Source organism: Danio rerio, chromosome 17, assembly GCF_052040795.2.
Source record: "Danio rerio strain M-AB ecotype USA chromosome 17, GRCz13ab, whole genome shotgun sequence".
NCBI lineage: Eukaryota > Metazoa > Chordata > Actinopteri > Cypriniformes > Danionidae > Danio > Danio rerio.
In genome coordinates this window covers 36,143,143-36,163,479 of record NC_141037.1, presented here as the reverse complement: position 1 = coordinate 36,163,479, position 20,337 = coordinate 36,143,143, and the positions used below count along the sequence as shown (strand labels likewise).

At 34.5% G+C, this 20,337-nt stretch overlaps 1 protein-coding gene across 8 annotated transcripts in view; it reads left to right on the top strand.

Moving 5' to 3' along the window:
• The window catches only part of LOC147833132 (uncharacterized), a 230,364-nt gene extending 210,629 nt beyond the window's left edge, over window positions 1-19,735 (top strand). The window contains exons 6-11 of one of the 8 annotated variants that reach the window (XM_087290804.1): window positions 12,626-12,784; window positions 13,830-13,938; window positions 15,856-16,027; window positions 16,926-17,041; window positions 17,629-18,171; window positions 19,198-19,735. In XM_087290804.1, the coding sequence (XP_087146930.1) occupies window positions 12,626-12,784; window positions 13,830-13,938; window positions 15,856-15,899 (312 nt within the window). In that variant the 3' untranslated portion in view covers window positions 15,900-16,027; window positions 16,926-17,041; window positions 17,629-18,171; window positions 19,198-19,735. Of the gene's footprint in view, window positions 1-12,625; window positions 12,785-13,786; window positions 13,939-15,855; window positions 17,042-17,628; window positions 19,110-19,197 lie in introns of those variants that run through there. The other 7 variants (XM_087290809.1, XM_087290807.1, XM_087290803.1 and 4 more) reach the window with 7 other exon arrangements.
• Window positions 19,736-20,337: the final 602 nt, after the last annotated feature.

The window sequence follows — 20,337 nt, the reverse complement described above, 5'->3', positions numbered from 1 at the left end:
AAATTAAATTATTAACATTTTTGAGAAAAAATTTAATTTAAATACATGAAAAAAAATTCATTATTTAAATATTTAATTCAATCAATTTATTTATTTATTATATTTTTAAATTATGTATTTTAGTATTAATGTTGTTTTAATAATGTTAATGTTATTAATTAGTATTAATACATTTAAATTTGTGTTATATAGTGTCTTGATCTTATCATGAGCTGAGGGTACAATTTTGTTCCTATAGGGAAACAAAATATATAATTGTACCTTTAAAGGTGCCAAATTGGTCCTTTACGGTACAATTTTGTATCCAAATGTGCTATAAAAGGTACAAAAATGTACCTTTCAAACCTAAATCTGGACATTTGTACCTTTATAGCCCATTTGGGTACAAAATTGTACCCTAAGGACCAATATGGGACCTTTAAAGGTACAATTTTATATTTTGTTCCCTCTAGGAACAAAATTGTACCCTCATTGTACCTTTTTTTCTGAGACTGTTCCATGAAACCTTGAGTACCTTGGTGAGGGTATAGAGGTGGTCCGGTGTACCACGGCCTGGACTAAAACTGCATTGTTCCTCCTGGATCCTAGGTACAACCAATACTACAATACAATTATTTAAAAAAAAAAAATCTATGAATTATTTATTAATAAATTATTTATTTCTGCTAATTTTTACAAGTCATTAGCATGCTCTATAGTGAACAAAAAACAACCAATTTAGTTTATTCAATTCATCTATAGCGTATATGTGTCTGGAATGTGTGGAAAATCAAAGCACCCGGAGGAAACCCACGCAAGGGACTCGAACCAGCAATCTTCTTGCTGTGAGGCAACAGTCCTAACCACTGAGCCAGTGTCACGCTATAACAAATCAAACATTTAACAAAAAAAAAAAAAGATACAAAGGGAGAAGGAAATAAAATAAAAATAAAAAACATGAAAAATGAATACATACGTGAACAAATCAGCTTATCTAATAAACAGTTAAACCTTTAAAAAAAAAAAATGTAAGCTATGTTTGGCCTCTGTTCTTATACAGCATGTCATCATAAGCACTGTTTTGTGATCTGTTATTTAATCTTTACAATGGACACCAAAAGGACTGTAAAAGTGGTTCATACAGGTAAAGTAGTTGAAGCCTGAAGTCATGTGATAGCGGCATTATCCAAAAAACAAACAGTAATTTATTCAGTTGGAATAAGGTCACATTAGTTCTGTATTTGTTCACATTATGCTATTTTACATTAGTGTCTAACTTCATAAAGCTTTTTGATTGGTCACGCACATACACATTTTATATATTTTTTAAGTGCTTCACATACTTTATTTTGTATTTAGCACTTCTGATGTCATTAGCTCCGTATTTGTTCTCTACAAAAAAGGGGAGGAAAATTTATATATTTTGTTGCAAACAGACTGATTTGGAACAACATGATTGTTAGTGAATGATGGCAGTATTTTCATGTATGGTTAAACTATGGCTTTAACTGTACTGTATGAGATCATTTCCACATATTCTTTTGGTTATTGGAGCCGCACTCTGTTAGCTGTTATATCAAAGGTGCAGATCTCAGCCGTTGAATTTCAACTTTAATGTTTTTATGCGTCGCTTCAGCAAGCCAAATATTTTTCCAGTGACTATTTCTATCTCACCTTGGACATTTTTGAGAGATGTCTGAGCACTGAACTGCTTTTAAAACGTGTTTTTGGCCATGAGGCCTAAACTAAATACTTACATGATGAGCTCAAAGAGTGTTTAAAAAACTTATTTCTAATAACTGATTTATTTTATCTTTTCCACAATGACAGTAAATAATATTTTACTTGATATTTTTCAAGATACTTCTATACAGCTTAAAGTGACATTTAAAGGCTTAACTAGGTTAATTAGGTTAACCAGGCAGGTAATAAAATTAATGCTTTGTTAAAAAAATCATTTGGGAAATATTTAAAAAGGAAAATCAAAATCAAAATGGGGCTAATAATTCTGACTTCAACTGTATATATTCAATGTGATACATTGAAGAAGCTGCCATGGCCTTGCTTGAATTTCACCCACAGGTCCACAGTTAATTAATAGCATGTGAGCCCAGAGTCTACATTAGCAGCTGGGGGTTTGAATAACTGAATAACATTGCCCTTGGCCAGTGTGTAATCTGTGATGAGGAGTGATGACCCCAGTGACGCCTGGTGTTTGTAAGACAAGGGTCAGCATGTTTCTGGTATCAGGGTTCAGATTAAAGTGAACATCAACATACTGTTAACGGTCCAAGATGTAAGCATGTACAGCAAATCTGTCTGTCTGTCTGTGGTGAGATGTTCACAAATTTTTTGGTTTAATTTGTATCACTGTTCTGTTGTCATGCTTTCCAGTTTGATTTGATTTAAATTAAAAAAATCCCTTATTGTAACAATTAAATACCATTTATAAATGCCATACATCAGCATAAAATACATAGCCTTAAAATCCCCCCAATTACAGTATTTATATCCTGCATACCAGTGGTTCTCAAACTGTAGTACGCAGGCTTCCTTCTAGTGGTACTTAGAGGAATCCCTGAATAACCCTTAACCCTTTAACGTGTACTCTAACGACGATGTGATCAGTAAATTGATTTTATCAGGCTAAACCAATTATTTTATTTTCAATTTTCTAATGTTTCCTATTCTATCATTTGAAGCTAATTTCCTCCCCACATTTGTAATGGTTGTTAGGGTGTATCCTGTATTTTTACATCCCAAGGTTGACAGGTATTGTTTTAATCACTTGCTTTTCTGACACACAGCCTACTCTAATGTGCAGTAGGCAGATCTAATTTCTAATTTAAATATGTAAATCGAATTCATATATTTAAAATACAAGTTAATGTTTAGATTTCAAAGATATGCAAATAGGTCATGTGTATATGCATCATATATTTCAAAACTTATCAAAAAGAGTTTATGTATAAATATGATGACACATAGCCTATATTTATGAGGTCCGAGGAACATTTCCAGGTTTTAATGAATAGGGTACTTTATATTAAAACTTTACATTTAAGAACAGCAGTTTTCTTTTTACTTTTTAGAAACAATGCCATTTTAATTTAAACGTTGATGTTTTATTTATTGTTTAACTGTAAGCACAGTACAGTGTTAATGTTCAAACTATTTATAATAGTTAAAGTGGCTGACAATAATAAATATTCATAATAGTAATAATTCATCTGCCACGTTTTTAAACTGTGCGGAGCTTTAGCTGCTTAATTAGGCCTACTACACTACTGTATTTCCATATCGGTCATTATGGTGGTACTTTTTTTTTTTTTTTTTGAGGTGGTACTTGGTGAAAAAAGTTTGAGAACCGCTGCTGTAGACAGTATATAACAAAAAAAAGTTATTCTCAAGGCCATGTATTTTAATTTTATGTCATTTTTGTCTTTTGTTGTTGGTTAATAGTAAAGACAACAGCAGGTTAAATTTGGCTGCTATAATTTTTAAAAAAAATCCACGAATGTGTACATTTACTTTAGACTCAGACTTGGCCAACTGTTAAATATGGCCATTCTGAAGTTATGTACTCATGTTGCAGCACAAGCATACCTGTCAACCCTCCCATTTTTCCCGGGATTCTCCTGTATCTTACAGTTCTATCCCGTTATCATCCTGTAAATGTATTTCTCCCATATTTTCAGTCTTTCTCTGAAGGGTGGCAAAAAAAACATTAAAGAACTGATCCTCCCTATTCGCAACCCATACTGCCAACTACCAGGGATTGCCCCTTTCTCTTAAATGAGAGTGTGTTCTGTGCTTTCGCTTTGTTTAGGCATGGACACACTTTGAAATAAATATTAAAATGGCAGGATTCCCCTTCCTTTTCATTAAAGATGCCGTCTCCCCTTTATATGCAATCCTCAAAAAAGTCATATAGCAGTGCGTGACTGTCAGCTGACGCGCTCCATATTGATAAAAAGACTCTGCTTGCCCAACAGATTCTGTACACGCCATTTGAAGAGGAGAGAAAGTCTGGGTTTTGGGTGCAAGTTTAAACAGACATATACACATAATTAATAATGTCTAAAGATGTTGATCTTGCTGTTTTTTTTTTGTTTTTTTTTTTAAACACAACTAATTTTGTCCCAAATGGGCAAAAAAGTTTGGAAAGTAATCAAATGTCTTTATTATAACATTAGATGTGTGCATTTTTAAAGTGACATCTCTGTTATTTTGTGTAATCAATGAAAAAATATAAATAAATAAAAAATAAGAGTTCATTCTGTGCTTTTTAATCAGAATGTGTAATACAAGTTATACAAGAAGAAAAGATTAATGAGATTTAATAGTTTATTTTTTTTTATATAATAGATATTAATTTTAATAAGCTGACCTGTTTGCTTATTTATTTGCTGCTTATGTATACTGTTTATTTTTTCTTTTGTAAATAATAATAATAAAACATATTACTGACTGATTTATTTACAATGAAACAGCTCCAGATTAACATATTTAGTAATTTGGGGATTTTTTAAATGGGCATATCCCTTATTTTCACATACCAATGTTGACAGGTATGAGCACAAGTGATGGCTGAATTATACTTCTGTGCCGAGTGACCGCCATATCCCATGGCACATGGAAGAGAGAGCTGCACACGGCAGATACCAAAACACTCCAAACACTAGTAGCCCCATAAAAAATAAATTTAAAAATGTGTGAATCGTTCAGTATATACGCATACCAAATCATGTCTAGAAAACGGGTACATTTTTTTCATGAACCATCCCATTCTGATTATTTACTCTCCCTCAAGTGTTTCCAAAGCATGGAGTTTCTTTACTCTGTTAAAGTAGATATTTTGAAGAAAGCTGAAAACCTGTAACCATTAATTTGCAAGTCAATGGTTACAGGTTTCCAGCTTTCTTCAAAATATATCCTTTTGTGTTCACAAGTGTCTTGTCTTTTATTTTTCTGTCTGTCTGTCTGTCTGTTGGTTGGTCAGTCAATCTATTGATCTGTCTATCTGTTTATTTTCCTATTCGTCTGTTTCTTTGTCTTTACAATCTTACTATAAATTTAAATTTCAAATAAAACTCAAGTTAAATGGTTTCTTGACATAAAATGTAAGTTTTTTTTAATCGCTTTGGTTTATTTCTCAGATCAGAATTCCCAAAACTACCCATTCAATCTTCACACCCATGTGTCACTTGTGCACATCAAAAAAGCAGTTTCTCATTCTTTTAAATGAGTTGCAAATGCTTGCGTACATCCATGAAAAGATTATGTGCAGTTTCCTACATTATCAGTTGCTTATGTCATGTGGAACAAAATTCATTATGCAGGCTTCTGTCTGAATGGTCTCACTCCCTACAACATATAGGCATTAGTTCATAGCATACGTCTATACATGCAAAATGCTTGAATAGAATATTTTTCTCTAAGTTGTCAGAAAAAGTTATGACAGAAAAAGTTGTCAGGATATTTTGCCATAAATCAGTTTTCTATACATTATCATTAGACTGTATTTTTTTCTGTTTCAAAATGATACGATCGATCAACAAATTACAGTACAAACAGCAAAAAAAAAAAAAAAAATTCAGTGCAAAATCCTCTGAGAAAAACTTAGTTCAGAGAGTATTTGGTTCCTCTTTAAATAAGAGCAAATATGTTGGTGAGTAAAGCTGCTGTATGTGGAGTTGCTTATTGATTGAGTTAATTCTCTGCTGAGATTTTGAGAGATTCAATGTATTCTATTTCAGCTGATTTAATCTAAAGACCTGTGCACACCGAGCCATTTTTTGCTTGCATTTTCTATCGACGTTTAACGTGTCGTGACTAAACAAAGGGCGCCAATGTGATTGTGCACACCAATGTGCAAAACGGCAGGAGCAAAAGCGTCATTGTAAAAAAAAAAAACGCCTCATGCTCGTTTTTTGTTTGTTTGTTTGTTTTTACGTGCAGCGTAAAAAGATGCCCAGAGGCGATATAAACGTTTAGCTGCTTATTGCTCTTGTGAACAATAATCATTTCTTCATCGCTGGAGCTGCTGCTTGAACCATCCATGCTTGTTCGGGTCACTAGTAACTTTAACAAAAAGCGTGTGAACTTCCTCTCCTCTTCTTCATCTGTGTTATAAGCGGGTGTCATAAGCTTAAAGTTGTGTAGCGCCATCTAACGTCAAGGAGGGATTTTGCATACTCTTCTGCTTGACGCCAGTGAAAATTGCTTGGGTTTGAATGTGGAAAAATGTCTTGTAAAGCGCAGACGATAAACGCAAACAAAAAGTGTCCCGGTGTGTAGGAGCCTTTAGGCTGTGACTGAAATCAGTTGAAGTTTTGTGTTTTTCTTCTGTGTTTCTGCTTAATAACATGTTCATCAGCAATCCTCAATCATCACCTAATTAATCATTTTGTTGTCTCATTAACTTGAGTAACATTCATTCAATTTAGAGAGGGACAAAATACTATCGACTTCGTACATTTTTAGGATTTTGCTGTGTAGTTTACATCAGAAGACCCCTCCAGAGTACACTGTTATTTTGACAACATGACTAAGTAATTGGACGGTCTTATCTGCATACATAGGACTTGCCATTCTGATAACACTGACAAATTAATTGACACTAATTGAGTTTTGAGAAATGAACTATGGACTTGTAATCTTTGGTCAAAAATGCTCTTACCGTTTTGCACATTTCAATTCTGATCTGTGAAATTTACCGAAGTGACTGGGAAAAACTGCAATAGACCAAAACATTCATTCACTCACTTTCTCTTAGGCTTAGTTACTTTATTAATCAGGGGTCGCCACAGCGGAATGAACAAGCCTTGAACTTACCCAGCATATGTTTTACAGCGAATGCCCTTCCAGCTGCAACCCAGTACTGGGAAATACCCGTAACTGTCTAATTCACAGACTAATTCACACACATACACTATGGACAATTTAGCTTACCCAATTCACCTATAGTGCATGTCTTTGGACTTGTGTGGGAAACTGGGAGAACCCGGAGGAAACCCAAAACATACATTCGAGGTCAATTATGCATCCTCGGCAATACTACTATATGCATTTTGCGATAAATACAATGCATCCCACAAGATCCTGAGGTGATTTCGGAGTTGAGGAAACACCTAATGTCGTGTAACCTAGTCGAGCATTATCTTCTCCTCTTTCTCTGGAAACAAACTGAACTACCCATCAGGCTGGCTAGTGGACAATTTTCCATATCTACTGCATTTCTCAGTTCCACTGTAGCCCAGCCAACACAAACACAAAGAGCAACTGTCACGTTAAAAAATGTGGAGAAAAAAAAGGAAGGAGAAGAAATGTCTGTCTTTCTGGTTCATCTCGCATGTTCCGTTTCATATCATGCCACGAAAAGTTGGAACTGAATAAGAAATGACGCTTTTGAGGAAAGATCAAGTGTGTAACGATCTAACAGATGGGTAGCTGACTAAATGAGCAGCTGATACATAGATAGTATTTATACATCGTGGCCAGTTAGACGAAGTGTTTTCTGTTATTTGAGATATCATTTGTGTAAAAATATTTTTGGATGAGAATCACCTCTGCGGTGTTATATATATATTTAATCCTTAAGCAATATTTAGCGTATATATATCATGCAAAAATATGTAGGAACACTTTTATAGCATTGGCTTGTTTTTGCGAAAGCCTCCATGATTTTTATTGCTTTAGATTTAATCAGCATTTATCTGGCTATGCAATGATGCATGTAACGACAACTTCAATTAAATGAAGTGAATTACTTACATAAAATTGCAAACGTTGTTGTAGCTATTTAAATAAATGAGATCCGTAAATCTGTTATTTCTTCAAGTGTTGCTCACATAAAGTCTAGTCCAAAAGCAGGAAAACACACTAGAATGCTACATTTTTGTCTATTTTTATATCTATTTCTGATTTAAAACATGTAAAGAATAAGAAACCATTTCTGCTGTATTGCTAGGTGTATTGTCTTTGGATCATTGTCCTCATGCTTGACAACATATTCATTGGGTTTTGAACAAACCAGTGCATTCAGGGTTAAGTCATGTTATCATTAAAGGAATAGTTCAACCAAAAATGCCCATTTCTGGATCATTTACTCAACCCTAAGCCATCGAAATGTGTTTCACTGATTTCTTTTTTTTTTTTTAGCTGAAGAAAGTTTGGGATGGAAGCATATTTACTATATATGTGTGTGTGTGTGTGGGATAGAAGCATATTTACTATATGTGTGTGTCTGTGTGTGTGTTTTCCCCGCCCACCGAATTGATTGACAGGTGCCATGTTTCTATAAAAATTTGGGATTGGAATTAAAATGCCTGTTTAAACTCTCCGTGATTTTTATCACTTTTATACGTTTAAACAATTTTGAAAAACAGAGCATGTTTGTGTGTGTGTACTGCAAACAGCATTTGTGTATGACTCATCATTTCAGAAAGGCTTGAATAAACTCCACCACAAATACATCAAATAAACGTCAGTGTTTCCTCTAGGATTTTTTCCAGCTGTGGCGGCAGACTCTGTTAGCCCATTTACACAGATCTACCACTGCATGTGGCATTATTTCATTGACAAATGTCATGGGCACAGTATTAAGTCGAGATCGCATTCATGTAATAGCTTACGAGCATGTCAATCTCTGCTTGAGCTCCGATTTCCTCAATTCGTGCACAAAACTTCTTGCGCCCCCTCAAATATACACTGCTCAAGTGCAGATTTTCTTGTGTGCCCTCAAATAAACGCGGCTGAAGTGTGATTTAGTGCATTTATGTACCGAGTATGTCTCCAACATTTATTAGATTTGCTAGGAATATTTATGAATGTTTCCGATAGACTTGCGGAGCGGACCACGGCATTAATGCATCCTGAAGTAAAGTGAAACGGCTATAAACTCTAGCAAGATAAAGTCATTATATGCAAAGCCACAGACCTTTATCTATGATTAAAGTATAATTATGAGAACTGCGTTCATCATAAATGAAAGATACGCCGTGTTTGCTCACGCATCACGCACCTGTCAGTCAGTCAGTCAGCATGTCACCTTAAAGGGTTAAACAGAACACACAGCGCTACTACGGTCACAGAAAAGTTTGCGCTGTTATTATTCACTTACCTTTTCATACGTTTTCGGTGCGATTTTAACCCGCTATTTAAAAAACGACCAAATATTTTTAATAAGAAGCTGTAATGTAGCCGTGGCGGGATGAATTTTGGTGTGGCGCCCCGCCATGGAAGAATGAATGTAGCGGAAACCATGAACATACTTGGTATTTGTGACTAATGAGCTGTATTTTAGCTTCATCCGAGTCTGTCTGTATCACTGAATGCTGTATATTTGATTTAATGCAATAGAAGTAGACACGCACGTGGGAACAGTGGGTGGGGAGAAGCAACTCATTTGCATTTAAAGCCACAGGCTACAAAAACAGCTACACTGTATTCAGACACCCAAATGGGCAGATTCTGGAGGCTATAAAAAAATAATCTTATGGGTATTTTGAGCTGAAACTTTACAGACACATTCTGGATAAACCAAAAGTTTTTCTTACATCTTGTAAGAGGTAAAATAGGTGCCCGTTAAGCAAATTGTTCACCTGAGTTTACATTATCAATTATGCAAAGGCAGGAAAAACATCTATGAAATCTGAAAAAATACATCAAAATTTTAAATATATATATATATATATATATATATATATATATATATATATATATATATATATATATATATATATAAAGAATATTCTTTTTTAATGTTCTTTCTTTAAAACTAACAATTGTTTTATTTTTTATTTTATTTTAAGCTCTAAATGACAATAATCTTTTAATATATGCCATTTGCAGAATGGCCAATTAGCTACTTTAATCAGAAAAAAAATATGTGAGGAATGCATTTTTTTTAAATAACAAAAATAAAACAATTATTGTGAATTTCACTATGGTGACTTATGTCCAGGGTGCAAATTACAAGAGGGTTTAGCGGGGATTGACCCCCCTATTTAATGCTTGATCCCCCTTGAAGGACATGAAAACAACATGTATGGGGTTAGTTGGTCCTCAAAACCTCAACCTTTTTATCATTGTCAACGCTTGACAATTTTAATCCGGAACGAGGGGTTCCATCAAACCTTTTCTCAGAGAATGACAAGCTGACAAACATTGCTGTAACTCTGATATAAGTTTAATTTATGGAGAAATCTACAAAGCAGTACAATGTTTGGGTGTTCTGTGTATGTCTGGGATAATTAGTCTTACCAAAATTTGTATATTCCATACAAGCTGATGCTGATCGGTCAATTCTTTCAAATGTGTGCGTCTGGAGGGAAAAGATGCAATATGCCAACAGACCCTAAAAGGCCGCCGTAATTTGCGTTCTCTAGCAGTAGACCTTCTTGCACAGCACAGACATAGTGGATTCACCTGATTTGTTGACAAATATATTGCGGATCTATTCCTTAGCAGTTCTTGGATCCTTTCCACATCTGTTTCTTTCTCATTTTGCTGCTTGTGGGTTAAATTTGGCCGCTCAAGTGACTGAGATGTAACCAAGAGAATACAGTCATTTTTCAAAATAAAATACTTTTCAAAATAAAACATCATTCATATATATATAGCCTAAAAGTAAAGAAAGATTAGATTAATTGTTTGTATAGTTTGACCTGCAGTAACCTATAAAATGGCTAACCAACGGGTAATTTTAAGTCAGAATACACAAACTATCCCACAAAACACTGAAAATTAAATGTTTCATTAATAAAATAGATTTAATTTAATTTAACTCATTGCAGAATGTATTACACAAATTAATATTATTAAAAAAGTTGACCCCCCTGATTGTCAATGTATAATTCACACCCTGCTTATATCTCACTCTATGGAATTACATTAGGCATTAGGTTTAACCAGTCTAAACAAAGTGAAGCCTTTTTGAAAAATATCACCTGTTTTGTGGCAATAATTTGAAGGTTTTTGAACACTCCCACAGCATTGCGTGATTCATAATAGCTGCTTGTGTTTGACGTGAGTTGAGTTACTGCATATTACTATTTCACCATATCAGACCTGGCTGTCAGGAGGAATAAATCTAATCCGTTCTGATAAATCCTGCTGAAAGATGCTGCACAAGACCAGAACAAACTTATACATCAATGCCTCTGTACGCATTTGAGACACTGCATCCAAGTCAAATTAGGCATGTGATTTTAATTATGCCATTTGTTATGTATCCATTTCAGGTTTGGAATTGAGCTAGATAAACTCTACAAAAGTGTGTGAGCATTAGCATTAAAAAAGCTTTCTTAATCATGATTTTTTAACTTGTTTTTTTTTTTTTTTTTTTGCATGAACATCCTTAAAAGAAAAAAGAAATTGTGTAATTGTGCAAGATAATAAGAGGTATATTATCTGGAAATGGAAAACAAGTTTATTTGGTAGATAGCTTTTTTTTCACCAAAAAACTTCTTTTTTTTTTATTGTAAAATATATTTCATTTTAAAAAGTGACTTTAATTGTAAAAACAAAGTTTTGTTTTATATATGTTGAAGTTTCCTTTTTCCCCATTTTAAATTGTGAGATAAATTGTAAAACGTGTAACTTACCCAGCACGTTTTTACACAGCGTATTCCCTTCCAGCTGCAACCTATCACTGGGAAACATCCACACACACACTCATTCACACATATACACTACAGACAATTTAGCCTACCCAATTTACCGCATGTCTTTGGACTGTGGGGGGAAACCGGAGCACCTGCAGAAAACCCATGCGAACACAGGGAAAACATGCAAACTCTACACAGAAACGCCTACTGACCTAGCCTAGGTTCGAACCAGCAACCTTCCTGCTGTGAGGCAGCAACTGTGTCGCCTATATTTATATATATATATATATACATACACACACATAATGGTATATATAATATAGTATCTCTGAGTTGATATACCCCTATAAGCCTACTCGTTCTCTTAGGTCAGCTGATCAGCATCTCCTGACTGTGCCAAAACAAAGTGTAAGCTTAGAGGGGATTGTGCTTTTGCTGTTGTGGGTCCTAGACTTTGGAATGATTTGCCGCTGCCCATTAGACAGGCCTTTTCCATGTTCTCGTTTCAATCAGCTTTTAAAACTCTTTTTGTTTTTGTTGACATTTGACACCTGATCTTAATAACTGGTTATTTTCCTTTATTTGCCTTTTCGGGTAGTTTAGATATATTTTATCTTGTATTTTATAGAGTATTGTGCTTTTTTTGTTGTATAATTCTGTACAGCACTTTTTCTCACTTCTGTGTTTTTAAAGTGCTCTGTACATTAAATAAAGTTTGACTTGACTTGACTTGACTTGACTTATATTAAAAAAAATTATTTGTAAATTCACCAGCAATTTCTTATTGCACAGTTCTTCATCAAATCAGGCATAATTATATGGTTGAAAAGGCTTCCATAATTCTTACAAATGTATTATTACATTATTACATATGATGCCATTTAAATATGTGTGTTAAAGCTGACCCAAAGGTGTGTTTAGTTTTTTCTGTTGTATTCTTTGTCCAGCACCGCTGAAAGAAACCAGGATTTTCATGCGAGGCATTATTTGTTGTGTGTATGTGTGTCTCTGTGTGTGTGTGTTTGTGTTTTAAGAGGCGAGCGAGAGGCGGCTCTATTCAAGGCTATTATATGGAGTCAGCAGCATTATATCCAGCATGGCGGAGCACAGGACCTCACCTTTATCTGGCAGCGCAGCCCTGCAGCTGTGCCTCTGCTCTTTTACCCCTCGCTGGCACAATATACAGCGTACAGGTGTGCCATCAACAAACACACAAGCAGACAAACAGAAAAACACTGACTCAACACACATATATGACTTATTATCTTTTGTAATTAAAGACATTGAAAAAGCGATGGATTAAGAGTAATTATAAGGTTTTTACTCCTTGTGAACAATGCAGTAAGAGCATAATTACCTTTAGATTTCAAAAATAAAAATGATATATTATAATTATATATAAAAAAATTAAATACATAAAATTTGTAGTATTATATTATATTAGTGTTGTATTTGGTAGAACCTCTCTTTCTGTTTTACTAATCTGATTGGCTGATAGCCCTGTGATATACTGCCAGTATCAGAACAGTTACAGCCCATGTGTATCACTCCACCCACAGCGAGTGCTAAGCGAAGGACTAAACTCACTATATAGTTTGGAAAATACTGCAGCTGCTGAACCACATCCTATACATTTGAGACTTTTATTAAGAATGTTTTTTTTTTTTAGATTGCAAATATGAGGTTTATTAACTATCTGAAGCATAGTACCTATTTGAAAATGTGCTTAGATGAATTCGGAGATGAGACTTATTACACGGAATGAGATGGTATAGAAACTGGCATTGTTGTAACCCAGGCTCATTCTCAAAACGTACCTCAATTTACATTTCTGAGTGCCAAATACGTCCCAGGAGATATGCTTTTTAGCCGTTTTTGGCCATTGTGTACGCTTTTTCAGATCTCAGATTTCACTCACAAGTGCCATTCATGTCTGCTGTTTTTGCATAAATGAGGCTGCTGTTGACTGACTAATTTACTGACTGATTGACTGACCCACCCTCCTTCCTCCCTAAACCCAACCATTAGTGTTTTCAAAAGCACTGATTGACCCATCCACTCACTTCCCTAAACCCAACCAGCAGTTTCAAAAAGCAATCCAGAAAAAGAAAAGCCCTCGTTTGATTTTTACCACGTTTTCAGATTTGACCACATTCTCACCCTGTTATTTACTTGTTTAATTTATTTATTTTCAGCTTCTGTTTTAGTCACACGCTTTCTGGAATTGTTCCTTGCCAGATTCAAACCCCATGGTTGTGGTCAACACCTCTTTGCATCTCAAGTCTGCTGACATACATGGCGAGCTACTGGACAAACTGGTTACAGTGTGAAAGCCGTCAATATGGAGGTAAGTGCGAAAAAGAACGGTGTTATTCACCCTGTAGCGTTCATTTTAAAGAGCCTATGTTGCATTGTTTTGCCACCATATGCCGACAGAGACCATATAATAATCAGTCATTCAGTTTTTAAAAATGCAGTATGTAGGATTGACAGGATTTACATAGTGGTTGAATTAAGTATTGCAGTCTAAATAAAAAAAAATTGGTCAACAAAATATTTTGAAAATGTATTAATGTTGAAATGATCTCTGAGAATATTAATAACTGCTTTAAAAGTGCTGTTCATTGCTGTTTAGTATAACTTTTTTAAGCCTGCGAAACTGCAAGTATTTATTTTTTTTTACTTTTAGTAATTTTTTTTTTACTTCACACTCAGTTTGAAGTCTTTAAACATACACTATTAAAAATGTTTCTGTATTTTGTGATTTATAAGTGCTTTCCGCATTATGGGATCTTGATCTCTGCTCTTTTTTTGATGGTGAAAATTTTTGATGGTGAAAATTTTACTTTGCAGTTTAACAAAGTGTTAATAGTTTGAAATAAAATAATGAATAAGAAATAATATAGAGTCAACAACAGAAAATGTACTGCCATAAAAGTTATGTTAATAAAAGTCACTTTTCAAGGTTGAAAGATCAAGGTCCTATAATGCAATTCGAAATAAACAGGCAAAATAAAACAATAAATAAAAACATGAATCACAACATATGGAAAACTACTAAATTATGGATATGTTAAACAGTGTACTTTTATGGGGAAAAAAAAGAAAAGAAAAAAAAACACTGACCAGTTCTCTATATTAGACACAAATCTCTTGTGTTCATTTGGAAAATCAAATGTCACACATTCTTTCTGATTCTATCAAATGATCAGGTGTAAAACATATTTACATCATTTGTTTACTAGATATCAAAACTTCATTTTCTGATGAATAATCTTTATCCCCTTGCAATATTTTTGTGAAGACGTCTAATAACACTAAGCATTTAGTTTTTATTTAAATCTTTGTTAACCTTTGTACAAATTAAGTCTGTTGTTCTTTTTATTCTGCAGTGCTTTCACAAATATGACTTGGATTTTAAAAATGTAGCAAATTGTTGTAGACAAGATTAATACATTGTCAGAAATAAAGGTTTGCGAGTTGTCACTGGGATGGTATCCTTTCAAAAGGTACAAATTTGTACCTAAAAGGTCCATATTAATACTTCAAGGGTACATATTAGTACGTAAAAAGTACAAAAACGTTCCTCTTAATTTTTTTTAGGTACTAATGTATACTTTTGAGGTACTAGTACCCTTTAAGTACAAACATGTAGCACCCTAGTAACAACTCGCGTACCTTTATTTCTGTGAGTGTACAGTAAATACAGTAAATAACTGTAGGTGTTACTGCCTATTAACTTATAAGTTATAAAGTTATAGGCCCACACAGAATCTCCACACGCAGAAATCCACAGATTTCTGCAGATTTTTAGCCCATTATTGAGTCTATTTACTTGTGTAATATGTGTAAACTTATGTTAATTCAGTTTTTAAATTATTTTCACTAATATTACTGTGATATAATAATTCTAATATTAAAATTTTTATATGATTTATTTACAATATAGTTTGTAAAGTAATAGTTTCTGTCTTTTAGCAGATATATTGTCCAAGAGACTTGCTTTGTTTACCAAAAAAGTGGATCTGATTGGATTTGCATTGTAAACATTAAACAAAAGTAAAAAAAATATTATTTTTTATTTCATATATTAAGTATTTAGGTTTTTAGTTATGACACTATTAAAATCAATACAAAATTATTCGCAAAATAAGCAAAAAATGTCCGCAGATTCTGTCTGACCATAGGCTATTATATAGTTACAACTATTTCCTATTAACATATTTAATGTTGACAAAAGAAAATATTTCATTTTATTTCACAGGTGGTCAAAAAGGTGAAGTCACAAAAGAAAGAAAAGGTGTTTGAGGGGCTGCAAAAAAGAGGGGCGGACAATAAGAGGCAGTGGCGGTGAAAGAAAAAGGCAGATGAGAGTGGAGAGGCGAGCAGGCAGTGTGAGAGAGAGCGAGTAAAGCGTGGCTGGATCTCAATGGGAGGTAAAGCCCGATCATTTATAAAAGGTAAACGCTGTCAGGACGCGGGGCGTTTAAGAAGCGCACAGACTCAGGTGTGATTTACGAGCACACTGCAGGGGTTATAAATCACCACAACTCTCTCTCCGTCACACACACACACACACACACACACACACACACACACACACACACACACACACACACACACACACAAACCGCATTACAATACCAGCAGTGCAGGAGCAGCATTTCTGGAGATGAATGAATGATCGAGTGAGTGAAAGATAGAGAGACACTTCTTTATGATACAAATCAGAAGTGCACCACTAGTCAAAGCAGAAGAAGTGTATTTTCTCTCCAGCTCTCTCTCTTTTTGTGAGTGTGTGGTCTACAGATGGCATCTCTTCCAGATGAGACGGATAATGAGATTTGTCAGAACCTCTTTATTTTCACTTGCTAAAATCCTGTGAAATTGCATTCTAACAACTGTGAAACAAGTGTGAGGACATTGTGATTATACATCATGTTCCAGTCGGTGTGGTAATGGAAACTGACCTTTGACTTTATTTTGACACACTTAAGACTTCTTAAAATGCTTCTAAACTGCTTATTGTACTGTACATAGACAGCTACCTTGAAAAATTCTCAATAATTCTTTGTCTTTTTTTTTTTTTGTAATTTACCTTTACATGTTTATACACAATTCCCAGAGATGGGTTGCAGCTGGAACGGCATCCGCTGCGTAAAAAAACCTGCTGGATAAGTTGCCGGTTCATTCTGCTGTGGTGACACCGAATTAATAAAGGGACTAAATCGAAAAGAAAATGAATAAATGAATGAATGAATGTTTATACACAAAGTAAATTCCATTTAATAGTGTGACTCATTAAATATGTTTCACTCTCTTTTCCTGATTCAGCTGAGATTACATCAGCAATCTGAATAACTCTGCTCATTCCAATGCATTTCAGTGGACCTAAGGATTAATTCTAACTGAAACAGAACAGGAAATGGAACAGAATAGATATAGAACAGGTGAGTAATTACGAATGTTCTTCTTTTGTACTCTATTTTAAATGTAGAAAAGAAACAAGGTGGCTTAAAGTAGAAAGTGAGGGCTTCGACTAGCCGTTTATTTTCAGGCACCTCTTTTAAAATGTCAAACATGAAGTGCAAGTCATGTGACAAGAATGGCTCCACTCTTTTCTTAACAACACTGATGGAGTGTATGTATATATATATATATATATATATATATATATATATATATATATATATATATATATATATATATATATATATATATATATATATACAGTTAACGTCAGAATTATTAGCCTCCCTTAATTATTAGACCCCCTGTAATTTTTTTCCCTAATTTCTGTTTAACAGAGAGAATTTTTTTTTTCACATTTCTAAACATAATAGTTTTAATAACTCATTTCTAATAACTGATTTATTTTATCCATCCACTGCCATCCACTAAATTTCATGGTTAATTCACTGTAAAACTGCCTGTTCTTGTGTGATTAATTTTGAAATAAGCTAGCAGCAAGGGTACATTTTTTTTATTTGTTTAAATGTGTTTGTTAAAGTTGTTAATGTAATAATCAATGTTTCAGATTGATCTCAACAACATGAAATCAGGGATCCATCCTGCCTTGTATCAACGGTTTAGGCTTTTGGTGGTGTAATGGTGTGGGGGATATTTTTCTTTGCACACATTGGAACCATTAGTACCAATTGAGCATCGTATCACCACCTGAGTATTGTTGCTGACCATGTCCATCCCTTTATGACAGTGTACCCATCTTCTAATGGCTACTTCCAGGAGGATAACGCACCATGTCATAAAGTGTGAATCACCTCAGACTGGTTTCTTGAACATGACAATGAGTTCACTGTACTCAAATGGCATCCACAGTCACCAGATCTCAACCCAATAGAGCACCTTTGGGATGTGGTGGATCTGGAGATTTGCATCATGGATGTGCAGCCAACAAATCTGCTGCAACTGAGTGATGCTATCATGTCAATATGAACCAAAATCTCTGAGGGATATTTCCAGTGCCTAGTTGAATCTACACCACAAAGAATTAAGGCAGTTCTGAAGGAAAAAGGGGGTCCAACCTGGTACTGGTAAGGTGTACCTAATAAAGTGGCTGGTGAGTGTATATAGAGAATTTTACTGCCATTTCAGGACCCATCAGATTCCATATTTTAAGGTCTTAAAAAGGCTTTAGTCTTTTACTATCCAATACAAATATCTAAACATTCTTAAATCAAGAGACTTTTATTTAATTGTTTTAATTGCAAAATTAAGTGTTTTATATTTCTCAATTTAAGTGGAGATTGGTACAAATTTGTATTGCTAATACAACTACTTATGCACTCAATTTACATTAAAAAAACATATTAAAGTATTAATTTCCATTAAGTACTCATAACATTTTTTTTTCACTTGGCCTTAAATTTGCCGTCATGAAACTTGCGGAAACCTTGAACAAAAGTGTGAATTAATCTAATGCAACAGCTTCAGGAAATGTATATTATTCCGTTTACACATTGTCACAGTGTTTTATATTTCCAATGAATGAATGAAAGATTTGCTAATAAGGATTAGTTCAAGAAGTGTAACTGAAAGTGCTCAGTATGGCCTCATGTCGCCACTCCTCCAGATGAGACAAGGCTTTTAAAGTCTGTCCTGGGGTCATTTTAAACATGTGGGTCATGATCACAAATGACCCGCTGCTCCTTCAAGCTTTTAGAAACAAAAGCAGCAGCATTTGACAATGATTTGTGCCTACATGCATTTAAAAGCAGCTGTGTTTCTAATAACTCATCTCTAATAACTGATTTATTTTATCTTTGCCATGATGACAGTAAATAATATTTTACTAGATATTTTTCAAGACGCTTCTATACAGCTTAAAGTGACATTTAAAGGCTTAACTAGGTTAATTAGGTTATACTAAGCAGGTTAGGGTTGAATATAAAGTCATGGTGCAGTGGAAAACTAATTAATATTGGGTTTGACTCCGATGCAGGACGACTGCATCATACATCTTTACACTACACTTATTATTAAGTCATATGGAATGGCAAAAAAAAAAAACATTTTGCAGGACTCCCAGAATTCATCAAGATTCTTTGGTTTCATATTTAATGTCTCCTCTTTCATCTTACCCTAGACATGCTGAATAATGTTCATGTCTGGTGACTGGGCTGGCCAATCCTGGAGCCCCTTGACCTTCAGGAACTTTGATGTGGAGGCTGAAGTATAAGAAGGAGCGCTATCCTGCTAAAGAATTTGCCTCCTGTAGTTTGTAATGTAATGGGCAGCCTAAATATCTTGATACCTCAGGCTGTTGATGTTGCCATCCACTCTGCAGATCTCTCGCACACCCCCATACTGAATGTAACCCCAAACCAGGATTTTTTTTCTTCAACAAACTTGACCGATTTCTATGAGGATCTTGGGTCCACGTGGGTTCCAAAAGGTATTCTGCAGTATTTGTGATGGCTGGGATGCAGTTAAACAGATGATTCATCTGAAAAATCTACATTCTGCCACTTTTCCAAATGATTAACTAGAGGTTGAGTAATTATTTGTTGCTCTTACAACTGGGATCAACTTTGGTCAGGTAGTGTATATTATATGTATTTGCGAAAACAATGTGTAATGTTGCTACCTTTTGTTTACTTCAAATAAAACCCGAGTATGCCTTTAAACACTGTCTGGTTATCTAGGTCACTAGGCTTTGTAGCAAATCTTAATTTATAGGCTTCATTGTTCTGGCAAATCCATTGTTTGATAAATAACAGACTAAAAACGATCAGAGTAATATAATGATACTTGGCTGATTATAACAGGATCTTATCTGTCATTGGGCTAATTGTAGACTTTTGACAAGGGCCCCTAGAAAAATAACCCTAAAAAGAGAGCAAGGTGTTTTCACAGCATGTTCAAATAAGGTCCAGAATTCAACACTGCAATATTTGTACTTCACCATCTTGCTGGCACGCGCTGTAACAGACAGAAAAAAAGGCCTAAAATGGATTCAAACCACCACATTTGGCAGGCCTTGACGTATTTAATCATGTAAAATATAATACACATTTCACTTATAAATGCTGGTCTCAATTTTTTCCCTCTATCTGTGCCAGTGGGGGCTAATTTTCAACTAATCTCTTCCAAGACGCACTGGATTGAAAGTGTGTTTGTGTGTGTGTGTGAGTGGGAGGCTATGCGTCAATGCTAGGTCACTGCTCTCTTGTCATGTAGATGACAGACACATAGTTGGCATACTGGAGGTCTCGAGATGTACGAC